General features: G+C 28.7%; 1 protein-coding gene across 2 annotated transcripts in view; it reads right to left on the bottom strand.

The window, feature by feature from the left end:
* Window positions 1-10,448, bottom strand: part of LOC107444765 (SEC14-like protein 2) — a 65,574-nt gene extending 55,126 nt beyond the window's left edge. The window contains exon 1 of one of the 2 annotated variants that reach the window (XM_071183022.1): window positions 10,225-10,448. In XM_071183022.1, coding sequence (XP_071039123.1) covers window positions 10,225-10,233 — 9 coding nt within the window. In that variant the 5' untranslated portion in view covers window positions 10,234-10,448. The remainder of the gene's footprint in view (window positions 1-10,224) is intronic. The other variant, XM_071183023.1, reaches the window with a different exon arrangement.
* Window positions 10,449-14,988: the final 4,540 nt, after the last annotated feature.

The raw sequence follows: 14,988 nt of genomic DNA on the forward strand, positions 1-14,988 counted from the left end.
CCATGATCCGTCTACCACTGGGGATATTTAAGGTCAGCACTGGGATTGGTGCAAGCCGGATGCGGAATTCGTGTCAACCAACCATCGCTGGGATTCGAACCCGGTTCACCACATTGGAAGGCGAAGCGCTCTATCCCCTGAGCCATCACTGCTCAGAATACAGTATTAAGGAAAAACAATAAAATTTGGCTTTAAATAGGTGTCGTGACTGATTATTACTTAATTTTTTTATCACCCAAATTTGTATTTATGGCAATGTGTTTAATACTCAAAACTTATTAATAAATGTTTACGCTGAATGAGTATGTTATGATCTATAATAGAAGGTTAAATATATTTTTTGAAGATTTTATCCTTTATCTTTGTTTTTTAAGATTTGTAATGTCCAAAAATTATACTATAAAAAAATTAATTAATAACCCACCAAATTTGACAAAAATTTTGTAAATTATCAAAATAAAATTATAGTAATAGCAATCGTTTAAAAGAATTAACTACGATCTAAAAATTAAGTGCACTGCGAGGGAAATTATCTAAAATTAAAGGCTTTGAGGGGAAAAAATGCTTGTTTTTTTACAATGGAAATTTATCACTAAGACTAGAAAAAACTTCGTCACTTTTCTTAAAAGCTTTTTAACTTTCTTTTAAAATAACGCAAGAAAACGCGAAAATCTGGAAAAAAAGGTTTTATTTCTTCTATTTTTTAATGGTTTGTATAATTGTTTTTTTTATAACGCTTTTTATTATCCTTTTATTTAACTTCTTTTCTGTGACATAAAAACTAATTGCATTAATATCACTGCTTTTAAGACCTTATTGTACCCAACTTGAATTCTACACAAAAGTGCATGGGCATTTAGCTGGTACTATTATTAATAATAAAAGAATTCATAATGGAATTAATAATATTAATAGAATTCGTAATAACAGTAGCAGAAATAATAAAAATAGTATTATTCATAACTATAAGAAATTCAGTATTTTTATTTGGCTTTTTTTTAATTAAAAGTTTAAAAACTTCTTAGAGATATTTAAAATATGTCTGTGTTCGATATCAAAATTTTTTTTCCTTAGAACTAGAATAATGTTTTAGATGATAGTCGAATTTAAGGAAATGAGTGATGTGTCCCAAAGATATCTGAGGGGATAGTAGTTATAGACAATGTAAACATTCATCTATGAAAAGGTACCCCAACATAGAATCGAATTAACATGTCTTATATACTAGTGAAATAGAATAGTATTTTTGAAGTGGTAGACACACTACAGTACTCCTCCACCAGAATTTTAGCTATGATAGAATTCGATGAATGGATACCACTAGTTGATTCATTGCTGTTTTGTGAGAACCCGGGAGAACTGTATTAATATCACCATACTTTTGAGTTTTGATCGTGAGAGCTGTATAAGTTCACTGTTGTGGTCGCTCCTATGTTGCCATTAGCAGTCGTGTGATCGAGAGGTGGAGAAGGTCGCAGTCACAAGTAGTAAATCAACTGTTCAATGCGGACCATCCATCGAAGTAGGCTTGTTCGCGTCACGTCCGAGTCACCAATATGAGGATAGTAGTTATCGACAATGTCTTCATTCATCTATGAAAAGGTACCCCAACATAGAATCAAGTTAACATGTCTTATATACTAGTGATTTAAAATTGTATTTTTGTAGTGGTAGGTACACTACATATCCCAGACAAGAGTTTTAATTTTCCTCACTAATCAGAATTAAGTTTTCCTACCATGCTAAAAAAGAGTTGTGCATATATATATTATGTATTCAGAGCTCTACATTGCAATTTAAACAAGATAACAAACTCTGAAAGTGTTCTTCTCTTTACGGTGTATAAAAGTTGTCATAAAGAATTGTGTGAGCTTAAGTTGTAAATAAAAATGTGAGCTCAAACAGCTTAAAAATTTCAAAAAATGCATAATGTTCTAAAAAATAACCAATTTGTAGAAATATTTCCATCTACAAGAAAACGTTCTATCTACAAGAAAAGCCCATGAAAAATTCTCAATTTTTACAAATATTTATGAACATACAAAATGCAGTGTTAAAGTAATTTTTCTATTAATAAAGATTAGATGGCAAACGCTTTTCGTATTTTCGCAAAACTTAGGTTTTCCATATATTGTAATTTTGTTTCGCTTACATACTTAGTATTAAGGGTTTCGGCTTAACCTAACAGTTATAAATAACTGCTACAAACAAACATCAGCTATGCATATTAAAATAGCATAATATTCGTTGTAAAGCGTATTTTTTTCTTCACATGACGACAGAGACTTCGAAACATATCTTTAGAGAAAGTCAACGATGTTGATTAAATGTTCTTATTTATTTATTTATATTTTATTTTGAAACCTATAAAGTTTACTTATTGGTATCTCTTCGCTTAACTTGCTTTTACTTTTTATTAAATTCCAACTTTTACAACTTTGAATAAATGAATATATAATGTAAGAGAAAAAAATGAATTTAAAACTATGTCACGTACGGAATTTAGTTTGTTTTAATATTTTATTTAAAAAAATTTTAAAAAATAAAAATAATTCATTTTTTTCCGTTTAANGAATACTTTTGTTTTGCACAACTTGGTAAAAATCTGACAGTAATATTTAATGTTCCTTCAAGCATAAAAGAGTCCTACATAAAATTTTGATAAAGTTGCGGCCCGCCATTTGATTTGTGTTTTTAACTGTGGCCCCCGGCCTCATGTAAGTTGGAAACCACTGTTCTAGACAATGTCAAATTGAGCAAAGTATTAAATTTGAACGAAGTCAGTTAAATAGTTCTTGAGAATTGAATTTTGAACTCAAAAATTATTTGACTGATTTATTTCGAATTTTGTATTTTGACATCTAAATTAAGGTACTTCAAATTTATGTAAAAATTTAACGTTACAATTCAAAATTTTTTCGACTTTTATTGAATAATGTGACACATAATTATTAAAATGAATTTTTTACATACCTTTGGATAAGTGAATTTCATAGTTGTGACCAAAAATGTTTCGATTCGCACAAAAAGTTATCGAGATATGGCGAAATAAACGAAGTGAAAGTAACAAGGGGTCCAAACTTTCGACCACTCTTCTGACAAAACTATTGGGACTAAATTTTCCAGATTGTGGCTGCCCCCAATGATTTTTGAGCCGTGGGGGCTATTTGGATAGAGCGTTCGCCTTCAAATAAGGCGAACCTGGTTCGAATCCCAGCGATGATCGTGCATAACACGCGTTGGAGTTGGAAGGTATGAAATTGTCACAGGAAATGATAAACTTCCTTATTTGAAGTATTAAATCTTTCTACAAGGCCTGTATATCTGCAAGAGGGGTCCATACCCCTATTAACCCTTTATTTTTTTTTTTTTTTTCTTTTTTGAAGTTATACTTCTTATGCGACTTCCAACAAGGTAACGTTTAACGCTACATTTTTATTGGCCGGGAAATCACGTGGTAAGATCCAGTTTTCCCTCATTCATTTCCATATTGTTTTGGTTCTCACTACCATAAAAATAATAAAAGTATTATTTTTCTATAAATATTTTTGTAGTTTGTTTTGATACACATATAATTTAATAGGATAGTATTTTCAGACTTAGTGGATAACAATTGTAAAAAATGAGTGAAAACAATCCCACGGACAATGCGACGGATTTAAGGTTATATCAAGGTACGTCTCTTGTGAATATCAATTGATTGTTAGGCTTCTGAAATTACATTATGACGCATTCACATGCATTATTAATGCAAATACATTTTCCTGGGCGAGACGATGAGGCAACCACAAGCACTTCCACTGGTTCAAGAGGTCCACGAGGGGAAAATGCCCAATATTACCGTGATTACAGAGCACGGAAGCGAGCGGAGCAGGAAAAAGAGTCGTTGAATAGAACTAGTGATCCTTCTACGACTGCTGATTCTTCTACAATTAACGTCGCTGGTTGCGAAGTTTAACTTCTTTCGCACCGAGGGACTCCACGCACTATTTTTTTGTTTTGTTTTCTTTATTCTGCAACAGCTGTTTCATACCTTCCGACTTCAACGAGTGTTATACGCACGAACAGCCCGTGTATTACAATTGTTGAATGATTATTTGTTTTGTATTGTAACAATGTATGGTGTATTTACATATCATATTTCATTAAAATCGGTCTAGTAGTTCTAGAGATAATACTGACAAAAAACTGAATGACCACATGGCTATGGTCATTCAGTTTTTTGCGATAAAAGATATAAGTTTAATACTAAAACATTACTTATTAGGGTATTTATTATAGTTTTATAAAATCATTTCTTTATTTATACCACTTTTCACATTTCAGACTTTCATTTATTTTACTCATTTATTTTAACACATTTTAAATTTTCTTTAAAATTTTTCATTAACTAAGAAATTTTATTTTGTAACAATTGTAAAATGCATACTTCTGAATTGGTTCGTACAGATATTTAATACCACCTTCATTTCAGAAAATATTTATCGTTTATTTATCGCTCTCAATAAATTATGTTTATTTATAATATAAATTTCACTTTGTTAATAAAATAATATTTTTTCTAAAACATTGTTACAATAAAGTTCAGTTAGTCTTAATTAAATATTACAGAATGTTCCCGTTATTTAAAGCGAAACCATGCTCGTAAACATTTCCGAATCATATTCTAGGCAAATTTTGCATTAAAATAACATTTTTAAAAAAATTGAATTTAAACGACCCTTTAATATACATTGACGATCTTTAAATATCTCATTATTCAAAACGGAATCAAGTTCTTCAATTTTTCTACATATTACTTTTCGTACAAATTTTACATTAAAATAAAAAATTAAAAAATAAAATTTTTTAAATTTTATGATTTTTCAATATATTTTACCAATTAATTCAATATATTTTATCAGTTTGTACAAATTGTGCATTAAAATAAAATTGAATGTACACGACCTTTTGACCTTAATATACATTGACGATTTTTAAATATCTACCTATACAAAGCGGAATCATGTTCTTAAATTTTTCTACATATTACTTTTCATGTAAATTCTACCTTAAAGTAAAAAAATACAATTTCTGAATTTCACGGTTTTTCAATATATTTGACTAGTTTGTACAAATTGTGCATTAGAATAAAATTTAAAATAAAATTGAATGTACGCGACCTTTTAATATACATTGACGATTTTTAAATATCTCATTATTCAAAACGGAATCAAGTTCTTAAATTTTTCTACAAATTACTTTTCGTACAAATTTTGCATTAAAAAAATACAATTTCTGAATGTTCACGGTTTTTCAATATATTTTACCAATAAAGAAATGTTAAACATTTTTCTATTAAACTATGTAAGGAGACATTATACTGCTCTCATAAAAATACAATGCGTTTACTTTTATGACCGGCTTAAGGTAATCTTTGTTCAAATCAAAGAATGAAACAATAAGAATTGCGATGCCCGATGCAGAACAAGTTTTATTTGCTTTGAAAATTTTAAAGCGTATCTCATTAAACATAAAGAGAAAAGAAATAAAATTTATTTTCGCTCACAGGAACAGTATGGGCACAAATTGCTGTTGTTTGTTTCATTTAGTAATTTCCCCTTGAACAACACAGTTCAATAATTAAAAAATAATTTTTAAAAAAGAGTAATTCGTATTGAATTTCTCATTCATCCCGATATTTTAAACCTGCGAAATCAGCCATAAATTTATATACTTTCTCTGAATAAACATAAAATTTTTTTAATGTTAATTTAACGTTTTGCGTATTTCACCATAACACCATAAGTTTTTTAGCGAATGAAAAAACTTTTGCACACAATTATAAAATTCATTTATACAAAGATAATTCCATGCTAAAATAAATTTTAGTAAATATTTATTATTTCTCATAATTTTATTTAATAATAATCGGAAAATTATAAATTTTAAAGTATACAATTTTTTACATCATTTTAAAGTACATAATTTTGCTTTTCAAAATGCAAAATTTAAGCGAAATCGGTTGAATTGTTCTTGAGAAATTGAATTTTTGAAAAGTCGTATAGTTAAAATTCGATTTCTCACGAAGTATTCAACCCATTTCGCTCAAACTATGCATTTTGTAATGTAAAATTACGTACTTTAAAATGATGTAAAAAATTGTGTACCATAGAATTCATAATTTTTCGACTATAATTAAATGAAAGCTACTATTTTTTTTTAATTATAAGTTAGTTATAAGTTTAGCAGAAAAAGTTTTATTAGTTTTGAAATTCGTAAGCGTAACTCATGAAATATAAAGAGAAAAGGAAAAAAAATGTCAATCGCAGGAACAGCATGGGCATAAATTGATGTTGTTTATTTCATCTAGTAATTTTCCCTTGACCGATACAGTTGAACCTGGTTAGAATTTTTTTTTCTAAAAAAAAGTCGTATTGAATTCTTTAATTATCCCGTGATTAGTGCTTTGAGGTGTTTCCTGTGGTCCTTTGTTGAACTTTTGAAAAGTCGTATAGATTTAAAATTCGATTTCTCAAGAACTATTCAAGCCATTTCGCTCAAACTTTGTATTTTGCAATGTAATTTTAGTTACTTTAAAATGTTGTAAAAAATTGCGTACCTTACAATTCATAATTTTTTCGACTATTATTAAATGAAATCTACTATTTTTTTTGAAAAAAAAAGTTATAAGTTAGCAGAACAAGTATTATTAGCTTTGACAATTTTAAGCGTAACTCATAAAAAAAAAAGAATTTCAGTAGTAGGAATTGCTGTTGTTTGTTTCATTTAATAATATCCCCTTAACCGACACAGTTGAACCTGGTTAGAAAAAAAAAATTTTAAAATAATAAGTCGTATTGAATTCTTCAATTATCCCGAGATTAGTGCTTTGAGGAAGTGGTTAAAATTGAGTTACTATGTAGAAAAAATGACGATGTTCTCTTTTATTTTCTTATTTAACATGAATATCTTGTTTTTCCGCTTCAGATACCTCATTATTAATGTTCTCCCCCCTTTACTCACATTTTCATAACTGGCTATTATGTAAGCATCTCAGGTAGTATTACGAAAGATTTTGCAAATATTATTACATTAAAGAACTTAATGGAACAAATATTTGAGAACTTAAGAGGACGCCATACAGCGGAAGAAAATTTTCCCGCGCAAATTCTCTTTCTCCATCATTACTAATTTAAAATTAAAAGTTTAGAAAAAGTGAGTTCAGACAAGCCTAGAGTAACCCATGAAGTTTCAGTTACTGAAAAGAAAATTCTAAAATAGAAAAATTAAAATAAATTATGAAATGATAACTTAGGATTACGCAACGGAGAAGTTCCCTCCTAATAATTTGTTTGCATTTTAATATTTAGAAATATTTTTTTTCAGCACTGAAACTTTATGTCTTACTCTAGGTTTGCCTGAACTTAGTTTTTCTTTCTTTTAAATTTTAAATTATTAATGAAGGAGAAAGAGAGTTCGCGACGACAATTCTCTTCCGCGGTATAGAGTCCCTCTAAGAGCGGTTTGAGCTTTGCTTATTTTTGCTGATGAAAGAAGTACAAAAAATATTTATATATTCCATTCGTCGAAAAAAGAATCATTGTAACGAACAAAAATTGGGGGAAGGGGAGAAAAAATGAAAGAATTTACTTATTCCTCTGAATATTATGAAAGAATTTACGTATTCTTTTGTGAATTTAAATGATAATAGAATTGCATGGAGTACATTTCAGTTTATTTCATCAAAAATCTAATTATTTCAAAGTAACAAGTTTTTTTTTGTTTGTTTTTTTTGTGAACATTTTACCTGTTGAGACTTTCTAATGAGGATGACATTCAGTGGCGTAGTTTTAACGTATGTTGGGGGGAGCATAGGCGTAGTGTAGCGTACACTTTTTGTTTTTAGAAAACTGTTCATTTATTTTAAGTATCGTGTACATACACATATTTATTTTCAGTATGAATATATATTTATACATAAATAATACTGCATAAATTATACATAAATTATACGTAGCTTAAGAAGGTTTTTTTTATGAACAATTTACCTGTCGAGACTTTTAATGACGATGACATGGAATACATTCAGTGGCGTAGTTTTAATGTATGTTGGGGGAGCATAGGCGTAGCGTGAGGGGGGGCATACTTTTGTTTTTAGAAAACTGTTCGTTTGTTTTAAGTTTCGTGTATATACGCATATTTACTTTTAAAATGAATATATATTTATGCATGAATGATACTGCATAAATTATACATAAATTATTTACATAAATTGTACGTAGCTTAAAAGTAAATACTTTGTTTATTTATAATGAAGAGGTAATATGATATCTAATTACTCAACATTTTTATGATAACCATATTTAAAATCAATATTTAAACTTATTAACAATTACACAATTATTAAAATTTAAAATAAGTTATATTTACTATTTTTATAAGCTTTATATGAAGCGACATCCAGCTAATTTACGTTAATGAATGATTTTGGGACTTTTATTTGGGAATTTAGATCTGTTTCTTTAAGGAACAAAAAAATATTGTAGCAATTGTTGGAGTAAGTAAGTGAATTGTTTTTTTTTTTAAATCATTTAATTAAATCGAAAATATTAATTTTTAAAATCTGATTTAACTGATATTGAATATTTTATCTAGAAAATAATGCCTGAAATATTATTTGATGTTTTAAATGAACTAATAAATAATAAAAATTATATCAAATGTCGATAAAAGTGACTGAACAATTAAAATTGAAAGTTTGTATATTTGTTTGGAAAAAAAGTTGTAGTTTAATATACATATTTTAATTACATCCATTTAGTTTTATGCTAAATACAAATGCCTTTAAGACTCATTCAATATATATTTTGAGAAAATATATAAAAGGAAGGCTTGTTCTGTCTAATATAATTTAGAATAATTGACTTTTTTAGTTTCCTGATCTAAATTAGTTTATTCTTAAATGGAAATCTAACTAACAAATTAGGTCTTTACACATGAGCCTGTTGAACTCGAATAAAAATAACTATGATTTTCTTTTGTTCAGTAATTAGTTTGTAATAATAATATAATACTTTTAGCCATTTTAATATGAAATATTAAGTATTTTAGTAACAATATTATTTTTAGAAAACATTATTAATACATATTATCAGCGTTCTGATTCAAAGTAATTTAATGTAAAAAAATATTTTAAAACAAAAATCTGATGTAAGTATAAAAAAAATTCCAATTATATCTGAAAATCCTTTATTCTTCTTTAAATCGCGAATTTTTGACAGCCTGTTTGTATTGAGCTTGAATAAAAAATAGCAATGATTTCCTTTCATTCAGTGATTAGTTTATAATAATAATATACTTTTATCCATTTTAATTTCAAATATTAAGTATTTCAGTTATAATGCTATTTTCAAAAAACATTATTAATGCATTCTATCAGGGTTTTGATTCAAAATGATTTAATGTAAAAAAATATTTTCAAAAAAAAAATCTGATTCAAGTAAAAAAAATTCCAATTATATCAAAAAATCCCTTTTTTTTATCTTCTTTAAATCGCGAATTTTGCCATCCTGTTTAAATTATATTTTTATAAAATCAAATATGTGTATAAAATTTTTGAAAAAAATTTAATTTTAATTTGAACTAATAAGTATTCCAGTTATAATATTATTTTCAGAAAACATCAAACATTATTAATACATTTTATCGGAGTTTTGTTTCAAAATAATTTAATGTGAAAAAATATTTTTTAAAAAAAAATCTGATTTAAGTAAAAACAATTCCAATTATATATCAAAAATTCTTTATTTTTCATCTTTAATTTGCGAATTTTGCCAGCCTGTTTACATTACATTTTTAGAAAAACAACTATAAGTATTAAAAATTTTTAAAAAATTACATTTTAATTTCAAATATTAAGTATTTTAGTTATAATATTATTTTTAGAAAGCATTATTAATACATTTTATCAAAGTTTTGATCCAAAATGATTTAAAGCAACAAAAAAAATTTAAAAAAATCTGATTTAAGTAAAAAAAATTCCAATTATATCTAAAAATCCTTATCTTTCGTCCTTAAATTACGAATTTTGTTTATATTATATTTATGTGAAATCAACTATGTGTATAAAATTTTAAAATAAAAGCTTTGAATAAAAATTTTTTTGGATGATTTCAATGGGTTTCGAAGCAAGGATGTCCAAGAAATGCAAAATACTAGAGAGAGAAGAAAAGGTTTACTCACCTCGGACATGTCGCACAGCTGAATGAGCACAACTTCATTGACTGACCAGCAGACGACGATTCTCAGGTCGGGGTCTGTCCATCTATGACCTCCTTCGGAGAAGGAAGACAATCGTTCATAAAATTACGAACAGAATTGAGCTCATTTTTATTCAATTGAAATTCTTACTCTGCGGTTACATTAAAAGAGTCCGGTTCAAGTTCTCTCTCGTCCAGGTTAGAATTGAGGTGTTTTTTCTTCTTTCTTCATCTTATTATTTATTTATTTTTCTTCTGAGTGGCGGTGTTGGTTGAAGGACAGGCAGGACCATTTTCTAGATTTAGTGGCTACTTTAAGTCGTTATCTTTTACATGGGGTCAAAATTTTATTTCACCTTTCTCTTCATTATTTCGCGCTAATTTAACGGTAGATTAATAATGCTTTGGGAATATTTAAGCCTATTTCAGGAATTTTTTTTACAATAAATTGAAATTCGGGAACTTTATAACTGTTATTTAGTATAAAGATAGTTGGCAAAAAAGTTTTTTTTTTTTTTTTTTTTTTTTTTTTTTTTTTTTTTTTGCTTATTTAAATCGGATTTTTTTTAAAATCAGACAAATTGAATTTTTTTATTTAAATGAAAAAGTTTTCTCCATTTCTTTAATATTTTAATCAAATTTTGGATAAAATATAAATTATAATATTTATTATTATTCAAATAATATGTATTATTCAATTTCAAATAATATTATAGCTAAAATATTTAATGTTTCCAAACTAAAAAAGTTTGATTAGTATTTAAACAATATTTAATTACTACCTACAAGCAAACCACAGAATAAAATCATAATAATTTTTACTTAAGGTCAACACTAACATCCTCGTGAATTGTAATTAAATTTCATTATTTACGTATACACTATCTCCATTTTTATTAAGTTTTAAAAGGATTTGTTTTTAAATAAATTTCAAACTAAATTGGTATAGTTGAAACCTGTTTTTAGTAAGAGCAAATTATTTGACATACAAGTAATTTATTTAAGAACCGTCTTTGAACAGCCGACCCAATTTTTTGGGTTTACGACTACTGATGTTCAACTCCATAGCCTTGTAATTTTGAACCCAATCCAGAAGACAAGAGAATTCCTGGATCAAGTATTGGGAGAAATTTGCCATCGTGGAGGACTTTTTTTAATGGAACTAACCCGCATTTGCGTTACATGGTGTGGAGGACTGCGAGAAAATCCCACGGTTAGCCCGACGGCAAGGGGATTCTAACCCATGATCCTTCTACCACTGAGGATATTTTACGTCAGCACTGTGGTTGGTGCAAGACGGATGCGGAATTCGTATCGACCAGCCATTGCTGGGATACGAATCCGGTTGACTTCATTGGAAGGCGAATGCTCTATCCCCTAAGTATTGGTATTGCTATGGTATTTTATATTTTATTTTATAGCCGTCGTCGAACAGCCTATCCAATTTTATTTTGGGTTTACGACTACTAATGTTCAACTCCGTTGACTTGCAATTTAGAATCCAATCCAGAAGACAAGGGAACTAATGGATCAAGTATTGGGAGAAATTTTGCCTTCGTGGAGTACTTTTTGATGGAACTAACCCGTATTTGCGTTACATGAAGAGGAAGACCACGAAGACTACCCACGGTAAACCCAACGGTGAGGGGACTCTAACCCATGATCCGTCTACCACTGAGGATATTTTACGTCAGCACTGGTCGGTTGGAGCCGGGTCCGGAATTCGAATAAAACAGCCTTCGCCGGGATTCGAACCCGGTTCACCTCATTTGGGAGGCGAGCGCTCTATCCCCTGAGTCATCATGGTATCGTAAAGATATTATTTTAAAGATTTATGCTACTTTAATCCGCATTTTATTAATTTATTTATTATTTACTACTTTGAAGCTACTTTACTACTTTGAAATATAATTATGTAATTGAAGTTATTCAAAATCACCTCGATGATTCGTTTTACCCTACCCGAATATGCACGCTGTTAGATCTATTGTTGGTGCTAAATATTTAAAATGTTACAGCAAATATGAAAAACATTGATTTGGGAAAATTACATTTAAAGGCTTAATCCCTCAGTCAATGTGTAAAAAACACTGACTGAATGTAAACAATAACAAGCTTCCTAAAACCAAAAGAAACGTAGAAAACGTCCGGTGTATCCTTCCGCTAATGTAATGATTACAGGTCGATCTGTGAACAGGCTGCTAGGAAGTTTTATTATTGTGATTTGTGTTTAAATTTGCGCGTAAATTTTACCATTCATAAGCTTCCGGAAATTTAAAACTTCTAACAGGTCGTGAGCCTAGAACAAATTTAAAAAAACTATTATTACAACACAAATAAAGTTTAAGGTTTGCCATGTTTTGAGTGTTATCTCTTATTTGGCTGTATGCGTGTAAAGTAGTGCCGTTTGTTATTATTTTGGCTAGCATCAAAACAAGCTTGTTCAGTCTTCCGAATTCATTTGTTGTTTGTTTCGTTGTAATTTAAATTGAAAGAAAGCATTATATTGAAAACACTATAAGTATAACAATATTGGATGGCGCACTTTTTTAAGATTTGGCATAAAAATCAATCGAAAGTGGTAACCCGGAACTCTGAAGACGAGTTTTAAACACTAGCGCCATCTGTGTTTTGCTTTCCACGATCAACTATTCATTCGCCAAAGCAAAATTAGCTGTTTAATTTTGTAAAAACAAAGATAGCCGTTTAGAAAAATTCACAGACTGGTGAAATTTCCTGCAATTAATGCTAAAAATTTAACAATGCAGGTTGACGGTTGATTTTTTGAGGTAAAATATGGCATATTGAACGAAAAATGCGAATCATCAATTTGATTCAAATAACCTAAATCACGTCGATGATTCAAATCAGTCCTCTGAATCAGGTGACTTGAATCATCTGATTCAACTAACCGATACGAACCAGTCTATAAAAATAAATATATTAATTTTTTCATTTACGTATGAAACGCGATCTGAAATTCGATCTACGAATTCGGAAAGGTGATAGAGAGAGGATGAAAGTTAACCATAAAAAGTGCATGGGATCACAAATCACGCTGAGAAAGTGAAAATGACGGAAAATCCATCCTATGTCACGTGGGGAAACAACTGCAAAAAAAGGCTAAAAACCTGTCAGCAACAACATTATTTACGTCATTAATTATTAAAAGAGTGGTTCGAAGTCACTCTCGTTGACATCATTGCACAGTTTACAACGACAGAAAAATAATTCCTGGTCACTCCCGAAGATGCCATGAGTGTTTTTATTGCATGCCGAAGTGACAATAATCCTCACTCTGAGATCTTTCGTTCCGACCAATTAATTTATAAATTTAAGGTGACCCCCACTGGAAAAAATCACACGGATCACACAATCGGTGAACGCAGTGGCCCAGCAATGGGTCTCGCTCATCCTTTTTACGTTTTCCCTACCTTAAACATTTCAACCCGATTTTCGATTTCACGAAAGTTCTATGGTACGTCTTCATCCTCTTGATATCTCGTTTTAACACCTCTCTGTATTGTCGGTGGAATTTCGGAACATGCTGTCCAACTCTTAAGTGGAAAATGATTTTAATTTTTCGGTAATTTAAAACAAAATGTTCTAAAACTTTTGTATAATCTATTGCAATCTTTGAATGAAAAATCTAAAATCTTCTACAAAAATTGCCCTGGTTTATCATTTACAAGATTTTAAACTATAAACTCTATGCTTCTAATTCTTGCGGAGTAGATTAACGTGCGAAGTAGATCGAGCCGCGAAACTAAAAGTACGCTGATTTTCCACAATTTCAATTAAAATTTGCGAACACTTCATACACCAATCACAGGCGACTACAGCTTTAATTTTACAGAATTTCAGAATTTTTTTAAATGTTATTTCTTTAAAAAAATTAAAAGCTATTTTTAAGGGCTGTTTTCATATAAAAGGTTTATATTTACATTAAAAGTTTGTATTTTTATGTAATTAGATACATTATTCATAATTTTACATAATAATTTATATATTGTAAAAAAATATAAATTTAGATGGTTATTTTAGATTTATACACTACTATTTTACGATGATCCTTTCCACGTTCTTCGATTCGCTTAAATCTACCGAACAAAAGTTAAATATATATGACACGTGTTATATATATATATANATGCATAACTCATCGAAATAAACTAATACCTATTTACAGAAGTGACAAAGCCACTGAATTATGAGACCGATCTACCATTCAATACATAATTGGTCTTAAATGAAATCGAGATTCCTAACTAGTCAGTTAATAGAAAACAGCTATTTCTGTTCTAATCAATTATATTACTTGTTCTGGGATCATGTGTGCAATTCTAATTATTACTACTAAATATGAGTTCTGTTTTCTGTGAAATATTGATATATTATCCATAATTAAATGTAAAATAATTTGTGTTCAAATTAATACAATAACTGAAGTAAAAAATATTTTTTGTGCGTGCAATCATATAGAATATTTGCATGAGGAAAATTATTTCTTATACCTTTCTTTATACTGTTTATATTTAAAATTGTGTAAGAATTTTAATTTTGAACTTTATAACCATGCATTTACTTATTTTCATACAATCTACAAAAAATTTTAAGAACGCGAAATGAAGCTTCATTTAAGACTGTTTAATTTATGTTTTAAGCCTATTTTATGTTCGTTAACCAATCAATTAATCCTAATTGATATCAGAACGAATTATGGAATATTCTACTTATAGAAATAAAT

Source organism: Parasteatoda tepidariorum, chromosome 7 (genome assembly GCF_043381705.1).
Source record: "Parasteatoda tepidariorum isolate YZ-2023 chromosome 7, CAS_Ptep_4.0, whole genome shotgun sequence".
NCBI lineage: Eukaryota > Metazoa > Arthropoda > Arachnida > Araneae > Theridiidae > Parasteatoda > Parasteatoda tepidariorum.